Below are 24,811 nucleotides of genomic sequence, written 5' to 3'. Positions count from 1 at the left end.
TGTGTTGTATTTTAATATGAAGAAGCGAGAAACATAAAATTGCAATTTGTGAGATTTTGTAGGCATATCCTTTAGGTCGCGCTTGTCTTTCAAATTAAGGGTTGACCTTCACAATTGGTATTCTTCCCTAAATGATATCTTTTTCCTCCTGGTCCCTTCCTGGAACACTCAAAATAACTCTGTATAAACAGATGCTAATGTGTGAATTCGTGATGCTTTTCCTTTCTCCTCCCCAAGGGCTGAAATCCCTCCCAGATGATCTTAAACACAGATGGCCTGATACATGATTCATGATTCAAATGGATTCCCAAATTTGGGTATCCTGTATAGCCTCTTCTTACGTTATGAAAGATGTATGATTGGCCCAGTGCCGCCTTCTGATTAAATGTCCAGCCAGGAAGACAACCTGAGCATCCCTTTTTCCTAGAAATGCCGTCTTCGTTCTGATCAAACTCTGAATTATTTTGTGACCCAAGAATCTTTATTACCAGGCATTGCTTTTAAATTCCAGGTGGCAAAACTACGTAATAGGTAACATTTTAAAGGTTATTTTATAACTCTTGAGTATTCTGTCTCACTCATTTGAGTTATTTCCTTCATCACATTTGAAATAAAAATGATTAGAAATTGGGATACACTGTTCCACTCATTTGGATGTACTTTAGTTCTATTTTAATATTATCTTTTTTTCTGTATTGAGATAGTTAAGGATCTACTTCACGCTACATAAGGGTAGCTTTATCCTGGTATGATTTTGCTAAACTTGACATAGGGTGCATCTACACCAGGAATGGACAAACATGGGCCCTCCAGATGTTTTGGACTTCAACTCCCACAATTAATTAGGAATTATGGGAGTTGCAATCCAAAACACCTGGAGGGCCCAAGTTTGCCCATGCCTGATCTACATTGTAGTATTAATGCATTGTGACATCTCTTGATCTGCCATAATTCCACGCTATGGAATCATGAGAATTGTAGTTTTACAAGATCGTTGATCTTGTCTGCCAAAGAGTGTTGGTGCCTCACCAAGCTACAAACCCCAGGATTGTATGTATAGCATTGAGCCAGTGCATTTCAAGTGGTGTCAAACTGCATTCATTCAACTATGTAGATGCACCCTGGGTCTCACAATCAACTTTTCTGGATTTAATCTGAAATGTATCAAATAATATACCACTAAAGCAGTGTTGGGAATGCCAATGGTGAGGAATGCTTCAGTTGCAGTTCCAAAACACAGGGAAGAGGGCATCTTAAACAGAAATTCAGTTGATCAAATTTAATCCTTGTGCTGGCAGAACTGCTGACCAAAAGGTCGGTGGTTTGAATCCTTGGAGCGGGGTGAGCTCCCATCTGTCAGCTCCAGCTTCCCATGTGGGGACATGAGAGAAGCCTCTCACAGAATGGTAAAAACATCAAAACATCTGGGCGTCCCCTGGGCAATATCCTTGCAGACAGCCAATTCTCTCACTTCAGAAGCGACTTGCAGTTTCTCAAGTTGCTCCTGACACAAACATTTTTAAGGCTTCTATATACAGTAGATTCTCACTTATCCAAGCTTCACTTATCCAACTTTCTGTATTATCCAATGCAGTCTGCCTTTTAGTAGTCAATGTTTTTGTAGTAAATGTTGCAATGTTTTGGTGCTAACTTCGTAAATACAGTAATTATTACATAACATTATTGTGTATTGAACTGCCTTTTCTCTCAATTTGTTGTAAAATATGATGTTTTGTACTTAATTTATAAAATCATAATGTAATTTTATGTTTAATAGGCTTTTTTCTTAATCTCTCCTTATTATCCAACACTTTCCTTTATCCAATGTTCTGCCGGCCCGTTTATGTTGGATAAGTGAGACTCTACTGTAATAGAAAACATGCTTCCTGCATCACTTATGTCTATGTCATTGACAAAAGCTGTGTTCAAGACCAAAACTCTTTTACTTAACAGGTAAACAGGACCAGTTTACCTTAGCCTAGATTTATGACAATAAATATATTTTAATGTTAACTCTTTGTATATTTGGATGATATTGAATTGGTTTTAATTTGCAAGCTGCCTTGACTCCCAGTTTAAAAGAAGGAAGAGGAATACTGTGAGGGGGGATCTTTCTGATATTCAAGATCAGCCTGGATTTGGATATTTTCTATTTGAAACAGGTTGCCACTCTAGCTTTGATTCATCTTTCCACCATTGTTTATTGAAATTGCATACTCATAAAGTGGGCATTTCTTAGTGATAGATCATCTCACCTGGAAATTATTTTCCTTCTGGCTTGCAGGCAGTCTATGACTTGGTTGCTTTGAGTTTTTCAGGCTGTATGGCCATGTTCCAGAAGCATTCTCTCCTGACGTTTTGCCCACATCTATGGCAGGCATCCTCAGAGGTTGTGAGGTCTGTTGGAAACTAGGCAAGTGAGGTTTATATATCTGTGAAATGTCCAGAGCTATTGTCTGTTTGAGGCAAGTGTGAATGTTGCAACTGGCCACCTTGATTAGCATTGAATGGATTTGTAGCTTCAAAGCCTGGCTGCTTCCTGCCTGGGGGAATCCTTTGTCGGGCAGTGTTATCTGGCCCTGATTGTTTCCTGTCTGGAATTCCCCTGGTATTTGAGTGTTGCTCTTTATTTACTTTCCTGATTTTAGGGGTTTTTTTAAATACTGTTAGCCAGATTTTGTTCATTTTGCAACATTCACACTTGCCTCAAAATGCAATAGTTCTGGACATTCCACTGATATATAAACCTCATTTGCTTAGTTTCCAACAGATCTCACAGCCTCAGAGGATGCCTGCCATAGATATGGGCAAAACGTCAGGAGAAAATGCTTCTGTAACATAGCCATACAGCCTGGAAAACTCACAGCAACCCAGTGATTCCGGCCAGGAAAGCCTTCAACAATCTATGACTTTCAAATATATTCATTTATTCAGTGAATAAAAATAAAACTACACAAGTTGGCATTTTTTCACAGTGGCAAACATTAACATAAATAATTTATTTAGCAACACAAAATTCTATGCCAGAAAAAGAATATCCAATCTAAACATGACATATCACCTAGATAAAACTTTTTCAAACTATATTTTCTATGTCTGTATATGCTTTCATGTAGTCTGTAACGTTTGAATATTTCACATATTTCAGGTTGCTCATATTTTCCTTATAATCACTATTTAAAAATAACAACCTCCCTTCTTAAATATCCAAAATTTGAAAGATGGGCAACAACATTTGATAAGAGGTGTTAAGGATTCCTGTTACAAGGGATGGCTGAACATATTTATTTTTGCTATGTACAAATGTGATAGTTTAAAATAGTACTTTATTCAATCGGCTGAAATGACACACAGTCTATGTATAGTTAATGGTTCTGACCTAGCAAGCTACAAAAATGCCCCACCGTTTTCTTTCTCTGACCAAATGGCCATGAAAATCCAAACCTGTTTGACATTTCCACGGTGCTTTTCAACTCTTTGCCTCCCCTAAAGACATCTGAAGACGTGAAATTATTTTCATCTTCTGAGCGACCGAGTTGCGTGTTATCAACGGATTTGATCTACAAGAGTCAGAGAGAAGGTAATGATTTGTGACCCAAGATTATCATTTGTCTCCTGTGTTGAAATGTGATTAGATCTCATTGTAACAGGTGGTCACTATCCAAGAGAGTTAGAACATTTCAGCCTCTTTGGCTCTAGTGAGACTTAAGTGCAAATAATCCTAGCTGACATGCTTTGAAGCAAAAGTCTTGGTTTGTGGGTTTGACAGTGTTACTAAAAGACAAAATTTATTTATTATTTATTACAAAATTTATATCCCGCCCTTCTCACCCAATAGGGGACTCAGGGCGGCTTACAATAAAACACATATATAAAATTGTACAATACATTGTAAATCAATTAAAAAGTTATTCAATTACATCAGACATTCATAAAAACACTTATAAAATACAGATAGGCATGTTCAAGTCTAAAATGCAACGTAAAAATTGTTATATCTATTCCTGGACAATTTTTTTTCTCAAAATCAGGAAAATAAGAATTTTGATAGTAACTATATTAGATATATATACATTTCAGATAGGAGGAGGGCGTTTTAAATATTTCTGCATAAAATGAAACCAAATGGCAAGTAGAGTAATTAATTTGAATAAAACATGGGTTGAAAATATGTGGTTTTAGGGAAGCTTATCATAAAAATAGCAGGTTCTTCAATGAGTTCAATGGCAAGACTTAATTCAATGTTGTGCCCATGAATCTCGCAAATTTTAGCTGGGGGCGGCTATGTGATCAAAAGTACCACCATTCTCTGTAATGCGATTAAAAGTGTCACTGCTCTCTGTAATGTGTTTCAAAGTGCTACTATTCTCTGTAATGTGTTTAAAAGTGCTACTACTCTCTGTAATGTGATTAAAAGTACCACTACTTCCTGCACACTATACATTTTCTGCCTTCTCTTCCCTGCTATCTATTGCATAGTTTTTTCACCATTCAAAATACTAACATTATTTTAAAATGACTATATGATAAATAGGATTCTTTCCTCCACCAACACATCCCCCTTTAATAACGATAAGAATTTCCATATGCTTTCTTGTCATATCGGGATGTCTGGGGAAGCTGAGCTGCAGATGCGGCTAGTGCTGCTACTTCTGTTACCAATGGCATTCAGACTGACAGCTCTCCGTGCCAGACCAACAACTGTACTTCATAGCTGTGGAATAAGAGACTGGCAGCAGCCGCAGCAGCTTCCCCCCCATCTCCGCAGAGACAACAGCAGCCAGCCACTTTACTACCACCCCAGCACCTTCGGGCGTCTCTCCGGGGTCCACCACTAAACTTCAGGGAGTGGACTTGGAAACCACAGCACTGGGGACACGTGTGTGTCTCCCAGCTTTCTGCCTTTGGGTCCAAAAATTCTTTGTCCCCTTCAGTCAGCTTGCAAAGCAGTCGGCATGGACGTTCTTACAAAATCGCCTGCTGAGCAGATCATGATTCAAAAAGGGAATGCTGGAGAAAGCAGCAGCCGAAAAATGAAGCAACATTCTCAAGAGCCACCAGCGTCCTCATCCGAGGAATCAAAATATGTGGAGATTTATGATTTCCCAGGAGGGAGGGGAGGGAGTCCTCAGGCTGTAAAACTGACTTTGGCAGGGAATGGAAGTAAAGTGGCCTTTATCAGACCTAAAAATGGACCTTATAGGATGAATGAGGTTAACAGCTTGGCAAACAATATGCTGGCAGACAAATCTGCAGATCAAGAATCCCAGGATTATAAATCTGACATGGAAGGCTCTCCTTCTCCCGTGGGGATGAAAGCTGATGAGGTGGGGGGAAGCATCTCTGGCAGCAGCTCAGAAGGGTCTGAGAGCACGTTGTCCCCTAGCATCTCCAACATCCAGCTTTACACAAATGGCTGCCCAGAATCATCCTCATCCTCGTCTCCTTCGCCAGTACCAAAGACAGGGTGCTTTCCAAAAACAGACGACTCGGGCACAGGGGGCAAAACCTCCTCTTCTTCATTTGGATATGACAGTGATGAAGATGATGATGCAGAGTGCAAAGAAATCTGTCTGAGTAACCAGAGAGAAGAATGTCGGCATGCTTCACAACTGCTGCAGTCGCAAGACAGCTACACCAGTGAAAACAACAGTAATAATGATGAAGCACATTATATTACAACCCATGAAATTCAGCTTAGCGAAGTGGACCATGACATGGATTTTGACTATGGATTAGCCTCCCGGTGGGACTTTGAGGACAACAATGTGATCTATTCCTTTGTGGATTATGCTTCTTTTGGGAGTGAAGAGACACTTGCAGACACACAGACGGAAGAGGACAATAGCTGTTATCTCAGCACGACAACTAGTGATCCCAATAACCAGACCGACAGTATCGATAATACCAGCAGCACAGAGATAGTCAGCATTAATTCTGAAAATGATACCCCTATCACAGACAAATGCGCCAGCTCGGAAGAAAGTCAGTCCAAGAACCTCAGCAACATGAGTGAGAATTCTGCAGGCCAGATACTCCTATCAATCAAACCAACTTCCAAGGCTATAAATGAGCCTAGCAACCAGCACAAAAAGCAAAACATTATTTATGCTGCCAAGCATGAAGGCGACATGAGTGTCTGTGTCTCCACAGCTCATGAACAAAATTCAAGATTAAAGCAAGGTGCTTTTCATGACTATGCAAAAAAATTCATTGCAGTTCCTGCACGCTTGCAAACAAAGTGCGGAGCCATAAGAGCAAGAGAACTGGGAGGATATTCAAGTGGTGCTTCCAGTGTGGTTAGTGAGCTGGATGATGCAGATAAAGAAGTAAGAAGCCTAACTGCAAGGGCATTTCGGAGCTTAGCTTATCCCTATTTTGATACTCTGAACTTGAGCTCCAGTGAATCTTCCACGTCTCTTTCAGACCATACCTTAGGAATCAACCGGTGGTCAACTTACTTGGATTTAAAGTGTGGCAGCCTTGGGCAAAAGGCAGAGCAGAATCTTTTCAAAAGCAACACTGCATCTGCAGGATGGAGCAGAAGCACTGGGACAAAAACTTCCACTGACCAGTTGTATATTCACTCTAATAAGTCACAGACGAAAGCATTGGAGTTTGTAGTCAGCAAACTTGATGGGGAAATAACACATGTCGAAACACCACCTTCTTTTGAAAAACGGATCCAGTCGGGGTCCCGAGTTGTTACTTTGTTGGAGACTTTGAATTTCAGCAGCAATATTAAAACGGGAGTCCCCAGACATGCTAAACCTTCTGAAAATACTACTGTTAGATCAAGTTGCACAGATGAAGTTACAGACGCACTGTCTAAGGAGCTGGGCAATGAAGCCTGCAAACAAACTGGGTCAGCTGCAGAAACCATGGAAGGCACACAGAAGAAATCAAAATTTGCATCTAGTCTCCTCAAAAATGTCATCTCAAAGAAAATGCAATTGGAGCATGAATTCAAAATGGAAAGGGGAGAGATCACAGACACCACGTATTCCGGTATGTCCAATTCCTTATCTTCTAAAGAGGTAGATGGCAATTTCAAAGAAAAGTTCAAGGATGGGGGTTTGCAGAGACAGAATTCTAGATATTCAGAAGGCAGTTCTGATTACACTATTGTAACGGGAGATGACTTGGGGGAGTTTTTTGATAGCAAGTCACCTACTTCCAAGCCATCTTCTCCTCGGGAGGGAAACATTAGTCTGGATCGATCCCTCTCTGAAACATTGTTAGAAGAGGCATGCAAAATAAAAGAGAGTGCGTCCGAAACGCTCAAGGCAACCTTTCTCCGTAGTCAAAACAGTGCATTCAGAACATGGAAAGAAAAAGAAGCAGAGAAAAAGGAAGAAAAGGCTCCTGTGAGAAAACTGAAAATTTCACCCAAAGGTGATTGGAAGGCTGATTTGGGAGAAATATCAGCCAGCAAGTCAACTAAAATGTCTCGTCTCTTTGTTCCAAATATTCAACAAACAACCAAAGAAAAGCAATCCAGCACACAGGTGACCAGATACTCCACAGCAACCAGTGCAGCAGCTCAGACAGCCATTGCTACCACAGTGCTAAAACCTAAACCCCCTGAGATCAAAATCAGTTTGGGCAGCGTGGAGCACAACAAAGATCATCCTTTCAATATTGCCAAGCTCCTCACACCAAAGATAGCTGGAAGCATCCCAAATTTTTTAAAGACAGTTGATGATATCAAGTGTCAGCAGCAAAAATCATTCAAAGGGGAAACCATGGATAAAGTGCCTCAGTTTCAAGTGCGCGATGTAAGAGAAAGTAAGGCTAAGATCCAAGGGCCAATCCACCAGGTGAGAGATGTTAGGAAACTAATCAAAAGTAACTACGGCCATGAATCAGGGGAGAACAGTGATAGGGGCAGTGTCAACTCTGAGCAGGGAACGTCTGAGCAGAAACCAAAGCAGATAGTGACAGCAGGCATTCCCAGGTCTCTTTCTCCAATGGTGATAACTTGGCAAGCAGTGAGCAACAACAAGGAGGACAAGGAGGAAAAAAACGTATGCAGGACTTCTGAGATGGAGGCCAAAACAAACAGTGGAGGCAAGATGCTACCTTCCAACCAAGAGGGGACAATCTTGGTGCACAGGACTTCAGGGAGGCTACCTGTGGCTACCATTGCTCCAAACAAAAGTGACCCCCATCAGCCTTCTGTGCTGAAGATAGTGTCCAAAAGCTCTGTGCCTTGGAGGCAGCAAGCACAGCCAGCATCACAGCCTCAATCAGCAATTCTAGAGAAGAGCAACAAAGTAGTACCATTGGTAGCTTCTGGAGAAGAAGAACCTTCACGAGATGAAGCAACAAAGACATCTCTCACAGTAAACCATCAAGCACTGGAGAAACTTACGGCAGCAGTCCGGAGCATGGAGGAACTCTACAGTTTCCACAAAAATGAGTGGAAGCGCAAGAGTGACCCGTTGCCCATAACTGACAGCCATGTTCTTTCTCTCATCACCAGTGAGGAACGGAACACCGGAGCCATGCCTTGTACCAGGGAAGAGTTGATGGTAGGTGACAAGTCTGAGGACCAGGCAACAGGCCAGGCGATATCGCCCAACAGCAGGAATGGCCCAGACCGCCAAACTCACAGCAGGACTGCCAACCCGACCAAGAACACAGAAAAGGTCTCAGCCAAGACTGCTGCCTTTGAGAATCTGGCCCAGTCTCGGGAGCGACTACGTGGCCCTGGCATACGTGGAGAGGCAACCACAAATGCTATTACCACCACTACCCCCACAGGAACTCTGGAGCGAAGCAGGGCTCCTGAGGCCCCCCGTGGTACTTTCACCTTCAATGCCCTGGCCCACAAGGCCAAGCAACAGCAGTCCAAAGAACCTTCTCCTCCACCACCATCCAGGGGCCTCAAAGGCCAGGCCAGGCCTCGGTCCATCAAACTCTTTACAGACAAACAGGAGGAGGCTGAAAAGGGCCCCAAGGTGTCAGCTCCGGACTGTGGGAACTACTTGGCCATCCCTCTCAAGGCCTCATCTGTGGAAAAACCAGTAGCAGCTCCATCAGGGGGTGGGGTTCTCATCTCGGCAGCCTCAGCTGCATCTGCCCTTAGTGGTCAACAGCCCTACTACTCAGGGAGAAACCAAGCCAGGCAACAGCAGCAGCAGCCTGAGGAAGGCCCTATTACAAAGAACCAGCAGCCTCTGCTTTCTCCGCAGCAGTCGCAGCAGCAGCCCTTGCCTCAGGTACCTCACACCACTGCACATCAATTTGACATGTCTCCTGCACAGATCTTTCCTCAAGCTTTGTCCCTTGCTGCTGCTGCCGCCGCTGCCGCCTTAACACAACAGGCACCTCTGTTGTGCTTCTCGCCCCCTGCTGCTGAAGCCTCCACTTTCCCACCACCTCAGACGCAGCGCAAGGTCCTCTTGGACCTGAGCACAGGCCAGTGTTATGTGGTAGATGCACCCTTGCAGCAGCAGCAGCAGCCTCAGAAGCGACGCCTCTTTGATCCAGAGACTGGGCAATATGTAGAAGTGCCCTTCCCAGGTGCACAACAGCCTCCTCCACCAGCTGCCATGGCCCCCATGACCCTACCCATATCCTCCCTGACCCTGGGCCCTGCAGCAGCAGGTGGAGGTTATGGTGCACCAGCTGCTGCCTACATGATCTACCCAGGCTTCCTTCCGGCTGTCTTGCCTGCTAGTGGTGCCACTTTGCAGAGTCAATTGGTCCAGCAGCAGCAGCCCAGTGGCGACCTCAGCACAAGGGCCTCATCCAACATTGCTGGAGCTGACAGCCCTTACTACATGCCCACAGGTAAAGGGACCCAACTTCAGCATCAACAGACAGCTTCAGGTAATGAGAAGGCACCCCTCATCAGTATCACCTCTCAGCCACTGGGCCCCAGAATCATTGCACCACCATCTTTTGATGGCACCACAATGCGCTTTGTGGTGGAGCATCGGTGACAGGCCAAGAGCCAAAGGTCTCTTCTTCTGGAGTTGCTGCCATGGGTGAGTTGGTTGCTTAGTAGTCTGTGAACTAGTGACATGTGTATTTTTACATAATCTTCTTGTTCTGTCTAGGTATGTAGTCTGTCTTCTCTATCAACAAATTCTGCATCCATAGATTTCAGCCTTCCATAGCTTGAAAATCTCCCTCCCTCCAAAATTCCAAAAACAAACATCGATTTTGTCATTTTTATATGTCATTTTATAGAAATGTGCCACTGTATATAATGGGACTTGGTATTAATAAGTGTTGGTTTCCACTGGGGCTCCCAGAACCAAACCCCAGTGGATACCAAAGGCTCATGATATATGAGTAGTATTCTCCAAGAGACGAAGGAAGTGAGGCAGCTGTGTGTGTGTATTTAGACACTGTGAACATTGCCATTTATGAAAATCAAACAATATCAATCAAAATGCGCCATAGACTTAGAATTCCTTTTCTGAAATGCTTGGGACCAGAAGTGTTTTGGATTTCAGATTTTGGAGTACCAACATCTGCATATACATACATCATAAGATATCTTGGAGATGGGATCCATGATACCACCTCTAAGTATTCTTTGCCTAATTAATGTGGTCATCACAAGTTGACGTATAACTGGAATGCACACATGTATATCTGAAGCATCATCGGTCAATGGCAGATGATGTTCAATGTGACACAGTGTAAATTTGTGTGTTCTTCACTCATCCATGAAAGCAAAATCTTGTGTATTGTGGGGTGTAGTTTTAGTAAGGCCCAAGAGCTGTCTGGTTGATATATCTAAATATGAATATTTTTATGCCATTTTTAAGGAAAATGCAGGAACCAGTGTTTGGAAGTGGGTTTGTATGCACTTTCGCATGACAGTGTATAAGCAATTCATGCATAAGAACAGTTGTACTGCATCAGATAAAGGGTCTATGTAGTCTAGTATTTTTGACATATTGATTAACAAGCTAGACCTGAATTTATAATAACACCATCCCACTCTTGTTCTCTAACAGCTAGTTTACTGAGGAAGGCACACGCCATGTTACATAGAGAGCCAGGCATTTTCTATGCAAAAATGATTTCCATAAAAATCATTGTCACATGAATGAAGTAGTCCAGGGATTAAGAAGAGAGACTCATTTCCAAGGAAGCATTTGAAATAGAATATATACAGCAGAACACATTACTGGAAGATCAGACACACCTATTCTGTGGTCCTATTCTGTAAGTGCAAAGCAGGATGCATTCAAGTTTATTGTTAGGCACAGGAAGTCACTGGACTGTGTATATGTGTATATGTGTATATGAATACTCTGACATATTACAGAAGTGGTAAAGTTTCAGATCAGCGGCTGGCTCACACTAGACACTTCAAAGAAATACCGACAACCACTGAGCTGTAGTTTCCTCACTCATGTGTGACATATGAGACTATTCATATTGATACTAGAGTTGCCAACTCTTTTCTAGCAGAGCTTTAACAGCTGTTCAACCAGCTGAAATTCCACAGGTGGAACAATTCCCATTAAAATATAGAGGTCCAGCTACCCACAATTGACCAATATTTAGCAAATCACTATACTGAACACATTTCAACCCCTGTATCCTCTAAACTATTGGTTCTCAACCTGTGGGTCCCCAGATGTTTTGGCCTTCAACTCCCAGAAATTCTAACAGCTGGTAAACTAGCTGGGATTTCTGGGAACTGTAGGCCAAAACACCTGGGGACCCACAGGTTGAGAACCACTGCTCTCAACCTATATATATGGTTTCACTTATACACAATTTCAATTATTCTCTTGGGGACTCCTGTACAAGCGACACCCTCTTCTCAGTATCTCCATCTCTCAGTCCATTGAAAACAATTGGGTTTCCTGTTATCCACTGTTCCACATATCTGTGAAATCTGGGAACACATCCATTGCATATGTAGAGGTCATAAAATATTATGTAACTGTAAAGAATAGGGTATAAACAGCTTGGAAAGGGGAGAAAATTCATCAGGAAAATAAAAGGCAGTTTTATCAGCTTTTTCTAAAGAAAGAAGCATAGGTTTGTCCCAAGCACAGTTTTAACAGATTGGGGAAAATACATTTTAGAGGCCATGCTGGCTGGAGGATTCTGGGAGCTGTAAAATGAAGCCCCCTCCTCTTAAACCGTTATCAAAAAAGGCATTAAAGTCAAATTTGGCTCTCAGTCTTACCAAAAGGACAAGATAAAGTTATGCATGTGGCAGTAATTTTGGCCAAGGGTTTTGCAGTGTTTCTTTGGTTTTTTATTTTCTAGTATGCTCTCCACATACGTAAAACATATTACAGAAGTACCCAGTCTTTCTTAAAGATAGATATATGTGTGTGGACAGATGTTTGAGAGTAATAAATCCTTCAGCTTAAAGGAGGGGGGATAGTCTACACTTGTGGTTACACAAATAGCCTTTTCAGATGTCTCTGTACACTGGAACTGCATACAAGCATGCTCTTCTAAGGATGCAGCTCAGTGAAACAGCCGGAGAGCTGCAATTAGATCTCCTGCTGTTTCTCTAAAGTTTAAAAAGCTCCAGCTCTGTGGGAGGGTTCAAGCACTTGAGAATGAAATTAAATCTCTCCCTATGCCTTTATTCCCAATTTTAGCTGTTCCTATAAAGCAGGGGTCCAAAACTAAGGACTGTGGGCCAGATGCACCCCTCCAAGGTCACTTACCTGCCCCATGCCCCAAACCTTAGACTTAGAATTGTCCTAAGTCTGAAATGATCCAAAGGCACACAACAACAACAGTCCTACTGTCCTAATTAACTTGACTATCTCATCAGCCAGAAGCAGGACCACACTTCTCATTGAAATACTGGCAAGTTTATGTTAGTTAAAATTGCTCTTCGTTTTAAATATTGTATTGTTCCTTCATGGGTTTTCTTTAACACTACAATAAGATTTGTACAGTATGTATAGGAATTCATTCATGTTTTTTTCTAACTATAGTCCAGCCCCCCAACAGTCAGAGAGACTGTGAACCGGCCCTCTGCTTAAAACAGTGGTTCTCAACTTGTGGGTCCCCAGGTGTTTTGGCCTTTGACTCCCAGAAATCCTAACATCTGGGAAAGCTGGCTGGGATTTCTGGGAGTTGTAGGCCAAAACATCTGGGGACCCACAGATTGAGAACCACTGTAATAAAAGGTTTTAGTAGGGGAACAGAAAGGAGAATTCAGTCAGGAAACAGCAAGGGAGGAAACACCCAACCATCCCTTTCCTAGTGCTATGGCTCAGATTCAATGTAGGTGTCCCACCAGATAACATCTCATCTGATTTGGCTTGAACATTTATGAACTCAGTGTAAGGTGAGATCTCCAATACGTTTAATGCATCTTTTGTTTTGATGACAATTACTCTTGTAGTTGCACATATCTGAACCCCAATAATGTTCATTTTCAAAAATGACCTTTGATTTGATTTATATAGCTTCTTTTATACTACTCTGTTTTTTGCCACAAACACAAACACACAGTATTTCCACCTTCAGTGTTCTACAGCTATAAAGATTGCTAACATTAGAGTTTGGGATATAAGTAACCACATATGACACACCTTTCAAGGAATTTTATGCTTGGATTTTACATAATGATTGTTACTGTTGTATGAAATAATAGCAACTGATGACACTTAGTATAATGGTAACAGATTTGTTGATCTTCCAAGATACAACTTGCATATGCATCTGAATGAAAACCAACTTTGCTAGGTTCAGCACTCTGTTCAACTAAATTTGTCCCAACTTAGCAGGCAAGTGAAACAGCAATGGCATTAGACAGTGAAGCTTTATTCCAGAACCTTCTTTGAATACCAAAATCCATGAAATGTTCAGGTCTTATTATATACAGTGATATGGTAAAATATAAAATGGCAAGATCAAGATTTGCTTTCTGGAATTTTGGCATGGGGAATATTTTCAAGCCATGGATGGTTGAATGCATGGATGTGGAGAACCTCCTGAGATATGTGGAACTATGAATTCAAACATAGGAAGCACAAACTCTGGTTTACATATCTGCTTTATCAGCCTTACACAAATTACAATTTATGAGAAGTTTTATCTCCAGACTGCAGTCATTATCAGATGTAATATTAAACTACAGTCTGGAACTACATAGCTTTGCTCTACAAACTGTCTTATGGCCCCACACTTCCCATGCTTCCATAGGTGTGAGAAGTACTTAACTAGGTTCAACTTTTCTTATTCCTGACTTCTTGCTATATACAAACCAGAAGATGAGACTTCTCATGGCTTCCAGAAGGAAAATTGAGGGTGCGCTTTTACCTATGATCACACCCTCATTACTTCATCTCTTCTGTGTGGAGACCACCAGCTGCTTCTTCATTGTTTGAATGGCCTCCAAGAACCTTTCTTGGAGTTTGACAGTTCCCAGGAGGACATGGAACTGTGTGGCTCTATGTTAGGATTTCAGCCCTAGTGAAACAAGCCAGGATTTCTAATTGGCTTGTTTAGCAAATGCCCACAGGTTATTCTAAACCCGTGTCTGGTTCATACCTAATGGCAAGCCAAAAATCCTAGAAAGTGAAACTAAATCTTTCTAAAGCCCTCTTCTAGGTATGCTGGGGATACCAAGGTGCAGACCCCAAGGTTGACTTGATTCCATAGAGCCTCACCTTGAAGCAGTGCTAAATTATGGTTTAATTCTATATGCAACTGGTTCATTAAAATAAGCTTTGATTTAACTAAACAGTGTTTCCAGATTTTGTCTGAACCTAGCCAGCGTTGTTTTCTGTGACATGAATGTCTTGTTTATACATGAGAGTATTTTCCACAGAAGAGACATGGATAAACACTTTGAAAGTACATTTTACACCAATGTTTAACTATTCACTTAAATGAATCCCTAATAGTAGCCCAGCAAGACTTTTTAAAGTGTCTTCTAGAACACTTTAAGCCTCTTTGAGGGTCCTGCTATACAGCACCTAAAATGTGGAAGTTACTGGGTTAAAAGTGTGTGTGTGGGGGGGGGGGGGTGTTACATGATGCTAGCGGTAAATCCACACTGATTCATTTCAACAGACAAAAACACAAGTTTAAAGGGTCCCCATTTATCCCAAATCTGGTTGAAAAATGCACATATTTGCATCACTGTATATGCCTGCACTCAAGGAAAACACATGATTGCCTTCCCTCCCCACCCCATGGAGACTGCTTTAACACAGCTGCTTTCAAGGAAGCACCAATGGAGAGCAATTAAAACTTTCTGAAACTCTTTATTTTAAACTTTATAGTATTGAACAGAGCTTGAATAAACAAAAAGGGGAAGAGAGAAATGTTTAAATTCACTGTTATGCACTGAACCTCATATGTGCACATGCAAATCTGCTTATATTTATATTAAGATATTCACATGTGTGCATATATGGTCCAGTGCATAACGGAGTGATTTTAAAAAAACCACCTTCAGCTGGATGTCCCCCATCAGCCCTCCATCTTGTTCTGATACATCATCATCATCATTACAGAAGTTATAGATTTTTTTTCACCTTGAATACTTGCTCTAATACCTGTTATATCACAATAATTGTATCCTACAGACAGTACTAAAGGACCGTTATGATGTTAAGAAGATGCTTTGTAAAAACCTTTATGCAATAAGTCAAGAATTTAATTTCTGTATTTTTTTTATTTTACAGGTACAAAGAACAAGAATTTATCTCCGTTAATCTGAAAATAATTTAGTAATGCTAAAGTGTCATTTAAGATGCTGCTTTCTTTCTCATGTGTTTCTCATACTTTGCTTTCTACAAAACAAGTGTTGTTCTTTTTCATGTTTGCATAACACAGACACCATGTTAACTATGTATAAATTTAATTATGCATATGTGAAAGGTTGAATATTGTGTATAGAAAATGTTTGAATGTAGAAGCCTAATAATCTCTATATCTTTGTAATTCATATAGCTAACTATATGTTACATGCAAATACATGCAAAGGAGTGCCAAACACAATTTAAAAATTAAAAAAGGGGTTGAGTACTTAACCTCTTCTATAATAAACATGCACTTGAGAACAGTTGATAGGAAAAAGAGTTAAGTACACCTTTCCTAGCTAATTTTCTGCTTTGCAAAGTGACTGTATAGGTTTTGTTTCTACATGTTTAGATATAACGCAGTTTGCCTTGAATATTAACATATTAGATTTAGTAGGCATCAGTCCATCTCCTAGGGTGAACTATACAAAAACCAAAAAAAATAATTTTAAATGTCCTTTATCTCCAAAAGCTTTTGTCCTGACAATAGATCTTTAAAACTACCATTTACACTCATGTATAAGTTTACTTCATGTATAAGTTGAGTGTGGGTTTAGGGCCAAACTTGTGGATTTTGCTTTAATCTGTGGATAAATTGAGGGTAAAAGTTAGTGACACGTAGCAATCAAATATTTTCCTCTCTTTAAAAGATGCATAAAAGAAACATACTTGGGAATAGACAAAGAGAAGGAGATGATCTGTTTATTTGAGGGGTTACTTTGGTGGGGTGATAAATTGCATTGCTGATTATTAAATGGTTACATCTATACACATACAACAGGAAAGGGAGTATAAATGAGGAAAGAGAATGAGAATGCAGCTTGAAGAAAAGGGAAACAACCTGCTTCTTTCAGAGACTTATAATAAGCCTCTGCTTCCACGGCCTTCATTCTGGTCCCTATTCCAGCATTGACCCATGTATAAGTCAACCCAGGTTTGGGGGAAGATTTTTTTTTTGTCTTTTTTTTCAGCATATACATGAATATATATGGTAGTTTACATCGAAGTCAGCGGTAGTTTTCAAACAATCTTCCTTGGAAGCAAATTAGAACCTGGTTTACATTATAGATATACAATTTGATGATCTTCATTCAAAGTATCTCTATTACCATGTGGTTTAAGCTAATCAGCACCAATCCTACTGAAAACATATTCACTAGTACTAGTATGTTCCCTTATTTTTCATAGAGTGTGAGCTCTAAACCCATGAATATTTATCTGGATATAAATGTTACGAAATTAAATTAGATTTCTTGCCAAACACTTGTGCAAGACTTTGAGTAAATTTTCCTGATCAGGACAATTATCTGTGGGCTTTGTTTTCCAGACCTAACTGTGGATACAACAGAATACTTAGGTTGCATTCTTATTTGAAATATTCTGCTTTGATATCGCAAGCCATGGTTTACAGAAGCTAGAAAATGAAAATTAAAAGAATTAAGGTTACTATTTTTGTCATATTGGACTTGGATTCCAACAGGTATGTAACGGATAGAATTTCACCTGCTGAAGCCTCCTTCATCATTTTGTTCCCATGTAGGAATTTGTATACTAATCAATACCTGTATGTTGTACAGTAGTTCCAAGAGTATTCACCATATCAAAGGGGAGATTTTCCCTTCAGTTTAACTTTGTGGCGTTTTGTGTTTTCTTTGCACATTATGCATTTTAGAAAATTGTTTTGGAAACTACTTTGTGAATGCTAATATGGCCAGCTATTTCTATCCATGTCCTAAGCCTGAGTAACATGTATATTTGCCATCATGCTAAAGCTTAAAAGATTTACCTCAAAGCTCTTTCATGGGAGAAGAGTGAACGTTGTATTGGGCTTTTGAAATTGGAGAAGTGTTGTAGGAGGTTTACTTGGTGCATGCAGAAATTGCAAACTTAACTAAGGACACATCCATTCAAAAGAATCCTGGGTTTTGCAGAGGGTGCTTAAATGTAAAAGCAGCAGGGCAAGAAGTAACACCCATAGAAACAGATATCGCGTTGTATAGGTGCTACCATATCCTTCTTATGATTCTCTCAGATTGCCACATCAACTGGATATAGGTACCTTGTGGCTCATAAAAGGTGCATTTACACAGACACCTCAATCTAGGGCCAGGTCAAAGCATTGCTGATCCAGACCAGTCCCGAATTCTGTAATAATTTCTGCCAGCTATGGATGAAACAGCCCCATGAGCATAGGGGAAAGGGAATGGTGACATCAGGCCATATGGACAGAATTAGAGCCAGTTCAGCTGTCCACACTAACCCTGAAGTATGGGACGGCTCCAAAATATCACCAAATCTCTGGAGCATCCCCCAATGTCTCTTAATGTGGGATAAAGCTGTTAACTGGTTATGAACCATAAGTCCTTGGACATCCAGGAGCGATGTCTGATTGACTCCGGAGTATAGAGGCAGTGTAGTTAAGCCCAAAGACAGTACATGGTCTATTAACTAAACTCATAATTTATATTAGTTTACTGTAAACTGCACTGAAATCAATACAGTTTAATAACAAGTCAGAGTTGAGGTGCTATTTTTCCTTGTGTGGCGACTTATCTTGAAAGCTGAGTCATCATTGCAGTCATTTTTCTTTTCCCTCAAAGGAAGCTAAAAGAATTTCCATAATGTCCTCAGGATGATATCACAGATCTATAAGCTATAATGATATTTTGCCTAAAGTGAATTTGAAGAAATTCTGAGGGAATTCTTTAAAGCAAGCCAAACAGAGTTTCAATATAACATGTGATATTTCTCAGGGGAGATTGCATGTATCCTTAGATTTTGGTGAAGGTGTTTGTGCATTAACAGCACATGGTCAATGAACATGTGTTTATTAGTTGCAATCATGGTGCTGTTCTAAGGTATACTAGAGATTCAAACTACCAGTGTGTAAATTAGCCTATACAAGGGGGAAATGCTTAAAACACTAAGTAAATTATCATGGTTAAACTGGAATTCCAGATCTTAACATAAGAGGATCTTTTATTTAATAATAAGTGGATTTGATTCATCAGTCTTAACATGTGCATGGCCAAAACACTTCATAGCTACAGTTGCCCCTTCACACATGTGGCTTTAACTTTTTGTGGATTTGATCATTCATGAAGTTGATTAATATGTCTCTTCAGATATCTTTAAGTCTTCCATCATGATTTTTTGGTCAACTACGGTCAGGAGATGACTATATACTTATCCTGGAGGACCTAGATGTTTTCTAAGGTAATAAAAAAATATTTGTGGCCTTTCCACTTTTGTGGGGCTTCTACATCCAAAACACATGAGAAAATACAGCATCTGCTGTATGGTGTGGTCCAGTGGTATAACAAGAGCAAGCTCCTCTGAAAGTACTGCCGTATTGCAATACATTCATCCTTCCACATTTGCAGTTTTGGCTTGTGCAGTTTTGATTATTCATGGAATTGATTAAAACATTCTTCCTTGGAATTTCTATGTCTTCCAGTGTGACTCCATCCATGGTCAACTTCCTTCAGTCATGCTGGAGGACCTAGAGATTGCTAGACAGAACACCTCTAAAGGAATCTGTAGGTTCTCCAAAGCAATTCCATGGCTAGCTTCCACCAAAAGTTGATCATAGAACAGTAACCTTCTGAATCTAAGTTAGTTTGCTGTAGCTGATGAACCTTCTGCATAGCGTAGTACATTTATAGATGCCACTTTAAACCAAAATGCTTCTTCTGATATGTGTATCTGCCAAAGCAGCTATCTTGTGCCACCTTAGGAATGGATCTAATCTGTTTCTTCCATTTTATTGAATTTTTAAAACAAGAATGTTGATAACATTGAGACACTTGATTTGCCATGATATAAGAACATGTTCAGGCATGCCCCCCCCACCCCAGAATCTCATGTCTGTGATATTTTTGAATGCCTTTTGATGACAACTTAACAGGTTTAATGTAGTACATGTGGATGTGTTCTTTTAAACAATTGCAAAGGAGAACCGTCTATGACATGGTCGCTGAAGAAAGTCATGGTGAATAAAATACCTTTCTTTTTCATAGGTGGTACAAAAATATCTTGAATTGTTGCAAAAGCAATCTACGATGGTTTGGTCTATTCAGTTTATTTCAAAACTGAATTTCATCACAGTTGGAGCCTCATCAAAATCATTTACTTGTGCTTACAAACAACACAAGAGGCTCAGATATAGTTTCTGGGGCATGTGTGAAAAAGCTCTGAGGTCTTATATCCCTGCTAAATCCCCTGCCAGTATATTACTTGTTAATGAGACCTTTAAGACGTGCTGTTTTCATTGTCCTTTATTACAACGTGAAAGGAAGTCTTGCTAACTTTGAAGAATTAATATAGCTTTCTAGGATATAAAAATTATTTTTCTAGCTTGGGTTTGTTTTTCAGTGTAAAAGAAAAGAAAATTAATGCAGATAGACTGTTGTTTTGTTTTTAATATAAGATATCCCCTAATTCTCTTTGGACCTGCAAATGATACATAAAATACTTTGGTAAATATATTCAGTATTTTCTGATTTATCGACAGTATCATTTCCAACCAAGTTCAGGTATATTCTCAGGAACATGTAATGTAATTCCCCTTGCCCAACGTGGTGCTCATAGATACGTTTTATTCTGTTGTTTACAAGATACAGGTTTGCATATGCACACAAACACACCGAAACCCAACACATAGTTTAGCAATTAAGTCTGTCTTGGATTGTGGACCCAGACTTTCAGGGGGCATGGTTTGCTTGGAATCATAGCTTATCGGAGTGTGAGTCTGTTCTGAAAATACCACTCCTTCCCCAAAGCTGGACTTTCCTTCGTATCTTCCATAAGAAGTCATTCAAATGACCTGATGTCCTCTAATCAGATAGGTCTTTCTGATAACATAGGGTGCTACTACACTCTAGAATTAATGCATTTTACACCACAGCCACATAAATTGCTATGGAATCATGGAGTTGTAGTTTATATTGCCTTTAGTCTTCTTTGCCAAAGATTGATGGTCTCACCAACATACAAATTCCAGGATCCCACAGCATTGAACCATGGCAATTAAAGTGGGGTCAAACTGCATTGATTCTACAGTGTAGATTCAGCTATAATTTCATCCTGCAAAAAAGATGGTGAAAAACGGAGAGCTTATTTTTAAAAGTGTTTGTAGAGATTCACATGCGTGTAAAAACATTTTCTCAGGACACATTTCCTCAGTAGGGCAACTAGATGCAAAAGAGGACTGTTCCTCTGTTTTGGAGTGTTGTGTCAACTGCAGAGTTTCGATAGATGTAGCAAGCTGTGATGCAAACTACATCAGAAAATTCCTTTATGTACATGTTTTAAATGTGGAGGAATCCTGTCCTCTTTTTGCATCCGCCATCCCTCGTCCTCAATATGACATGTTTCACTTTTACATATCAGGATATGCTTAATTTCTCCTTAAAGTGCTATAAATATAAATTGTGATTGTAGAAAGATTGTGATTTAATGAGATTGCTGTGAGTTTCTTGACTTAATGTTCTGAATACAGGCTAGAAAGGCAGTTAAGTATACAGTTTAATCTGAAGGCTTAATGTAAATATTTTACTGCTACATGGCATGAGGTTTTACAGCTGATATTGCAGGATTATATCCCTGAATTTAGACAGATGAATTTTTGAAAATTGCTAAATTCAAGAGATGAAAAACAGCCAAAAATTGAGTGTTCTGCTTATATCTCAGTGCTCAAATAGAGTAGCAGCATATGTGTTCTGTATCATGTTTCAGATTCAATGCAGTTGAAAGATCTCAGGTGGCGAAGCTGCAAAATCCTGTCTGCTTAAGACCTTTGAGATCTGCTGCCAGTGAACATAGATAATATTATACTACATGGATGGTTGGTGTCATATAAGTAGCTATTTTTTCTATAATAACACAGGAGTAATCAAACTAATTAAAAACGATTGCCGCGACATGAAACAGGTCAAGGTTTACCCCGAATGCACAACCCTAATGATTACATCAAATTAGTTAATATCATTTCCAGAGCTGATACACATTACAGTTCCTAATCTTGAGTATCAAGCTGAATTTGAATTGCAAGACCATAGCAGTTTGGTTTTTGGTTTATGGCGAACAATGGCATTACTGTATACACGGTTTTTTTCATGTCAGAAGCGACTTGAGAAACTGCAAGCCGCTTCTGGTGTGATATGTGGAACTGGTGGTAGTGTTTTTGTTTTCAGATTGCAACTCTGGCAGATAAAATCAGTTGTACTTGGAAAGGAAAGAAAACTTTTAGCAGTTAAAACATTTAGATCTACACCAGAATCCACAACATTTAAAAGAGCAGTTAATCTCACAGGTTTTGAATGAGACTAGCACAGGCATGGGCAAACTTTGGCCCTCAGGGTGTTTTGGACTTCAACTCCTGGTAGGCTGCTAGGAGTTGTGGGAGTTGAAGTCCAAAACATCCGGAGAGCTGAAGTCTGACCATGCCTGGACTAGCATCATCCCTCCAATGTTACACTTACTGTCTCTGAGAATGGTTTTTACATTTGCTACTGTTCACATACACTGTTTGGTAGAGCTGCTTCGGGATATTATGTCTTCTCTTAACACTAAATCATGTATTTACTTCATGGTTCATAGTCATAAGTGTCATTCCGTTTCTTAATTTTTTTTCTGTTGCAAAGTGCATCACAGGTTTGGTTACTCAACAGCAGCAAAAAAGAAAATCTCTTTTAAAAAAAACATTGCTAGTGCATAAAGTGTTGTTAATGGTTTCCCACCCGCTGTTTTTGTACAAGGAGCATCAGCGTCAAGGGATTTAAGAATGGAAATGTAAAGTAGGTACAATGCTCATGATGGAGAATGTTGGTTGAGTGTTTGAGATGAATGCAGTGGAGCCAAATGGAAAGGACAGGATGCTTTGGAGACAGTTTTGATGAAATGAATTGCTGCTTATGGGAAATCTATAAAGATAATTATCTAGGGTTTCTTTTTTTACTTGTTTGCTGCTTTAAAATAGATGCTATTTTGGCACGTTCTTAGCTGATGTCTGAAGTGACGCCATGATAGAATGCTGTGAGCTTGGAATTTAAAAACAGTGAACCTAGCAAAAGAGATTGAGGAATTGCGCTTTGGGTGTGTTGTGCATAGCGAGGATTTAATTGTATGAGGATCGTGAGAATATGTAATAAATTGTTTAAATACTTTAAGCCTAAAATAAACCCTTGTAAGCATACTGGCAAGCTTTTGTATATTTTTTGAATGTTATGACAAATAAAATGTATTTTTCAATAAATTATATTATAAACAACTTATTAATATACTGCCTGGCTTATTTAAAAGTAATATTGAGGATAAATCTGTAAATCTAAAAATCTAGATCAGAAATGACTGATTGTATCTATCTTGACAAAGCATGTCAAGATATTTAGCAAACGGTAAAATTCTCATATAAAGAATTTTTCAAGGACTTCTCTTCATATGATCCAGTTGCTGTTATTCTGTGCTTTCAAATAGTTTCCAGCTGATGACAATCATAAGGCAACATAATATTTCTGAAAGGTAACAATTTAATTAGAAAAGTCTGGTAATGTCTGCACTTTTACACAGTTTAATGAGATTTTGCATTTCTGCTAGTTTTGCTGGGGTGCAATTGGGCCTCCTTTTGGCAATCAGCTTCTTATCTGTCCTTATTAAGTTTAAAAACAACTTTCAGTCCTCTTATCTGATTGATTGATTGATTGATTGATTGATTAATCCAAGAAGCCAGTAGCAATAGGAGCTCACTGGATCTTGCAGGGAATTTAGGATAAGATGCATGGTAAGTGACTGTGGGAGACAAGTTGATGAGTATTTGCTGATACGTACACATCTATCTACAAAGTCAGTTCTTAAAAAAAAACTTTTAAAAGAAGGCTTTTGGATTGGTTCAGTTAACTATTACAGTAGAGTCTCACTTATCCAATGTTCTGGATTATCCAACACATTTTTGTAGTCAATGTTTTCAATGCATTGTGATATTTTGGTGCTAAATTCGTAAATACAGTAATTACTACATAGCATTCATGTGTAATGAACTACCTTTTCTGTCAAATTTGTTGTATAATATGATGTTTTGGTGCTTAATTTGTAAAATCATAACCTATTTTGATGTTTAATAGGTTTTTTCTTAATCTCTCCTTAATATCCAACATATTCGCTTATCCAATATTCTGCAGGCCCGTTTATGTTGGATAAGTGAGACTCTACTGTATTAGCTAATTCTCAATTTTTGTTAAGTATACCTAATTAAGCTCAGTATACTGGCTCTTATTCATAGCATCTGATGAAGTGCACCATCATCCCAAATCCACAAAGTATTGGGCCAAGTGCACAAAATATATAATGCAAGCTTTAAAAACCACATTGGCTTCTTCATCAGGCAAAGGTATTAAAAAATCATACAGGAGAAGAACAACAATGGTATGGATTCACACAAGCTCATACTTTTATAATTGCCATAAGCTTTTTAGGTGCCTGAAAAGTAATCCTCTTCATTATTATTGCTGAAAGAAGGTAATAAGGTGACCTATTTGGAAGTAAATATAGCATAATATTTAAGATAATATTTATCTACCATATTTATATCCCGGAGGGGACTCAAGGCAGCCTTACAATGGGCAGCAATTTGATTTAATAGAATAGAATTTAACAGAATAAGAAATAGTTGCCTTACCATATTTATAGATTCCCCACCTGCAGATTTCATCATTCACAGCTTCAGAATACCCACCCCCAATAAATCTAAAAAGGAACCTTGATTTTGCCATTTTATTATGCCATTGTTTATAATGGGACTTGAGCATCCATGGATTTTTGTATCAATGGGAGCTCCCTGAATCAAACCCCAGTGGAAATCAAGGGCCCACTGAACAGCATAATCCAGGTATTTGTAATGTACGGCAACTAAAGGTTTTGGGGGACATTTGAAAAATCACACATGTAATCTCTATGATTGAGTCCACACCACACAATTTGTACACAGGCATAATATTGATACTGAATGCACAATGTTCTAAGTGTTCTATGGTTACATTTTTCATATGAAA

At 39.5% G+C, this 24,811-nt stretch overlaps 1 protein-coding gene across 1 annotated transcript; it reads left to right on the top strand.

Annotated features, from left to right (window-relative positions):
* The first annotated feature begins 4,322 nt into the window (after window positions 1–4,322).
* On the top strand, window positions 4,323–23,034 carry c5h4orf54 (chromosome 5 C4orf54 homolog). Its single transcript, XM_008118276.3, has 2 exons — window positions 4,323–9,995; window positions 15,648–23,034. Exon 1 carries the CDS (start codon window positions 4,956–4,958, stop codon window positions 9,948–9,950), a length of 4,995 nt encoding a protein of 1,664 aa, XP_008116483.1. The 5' UTR covers window positions 4,323–4,955; the 3' UTR covers window positions 9,951–9,995; window positions 15,648–23,034.
* Window positions 23,035–24,811: the final 1,777 nt, after the last annotated feature.

Source organism: Anolis carolinensis, chromosome 5 (genome assembly GCF_035594765.1).
Source record: "Anolis carolinensis isolate JA03-04 chromosome 5, rAnoCar3.1.pri, whole genome shotgun sequence".
Classification (NCBI taxonomy): domain Eukaryota; kingdom Metazoa; phylum Chordata; class Lepidosauria; order Squamata; family Dactyloidae; genus Anolis; species Anolis carolinensis.
The sequence above is the reverse complement of the archived record's forward strand: the minus strand, read 5'-3'. Positions and strand labels throughout refer to the sequence as shown.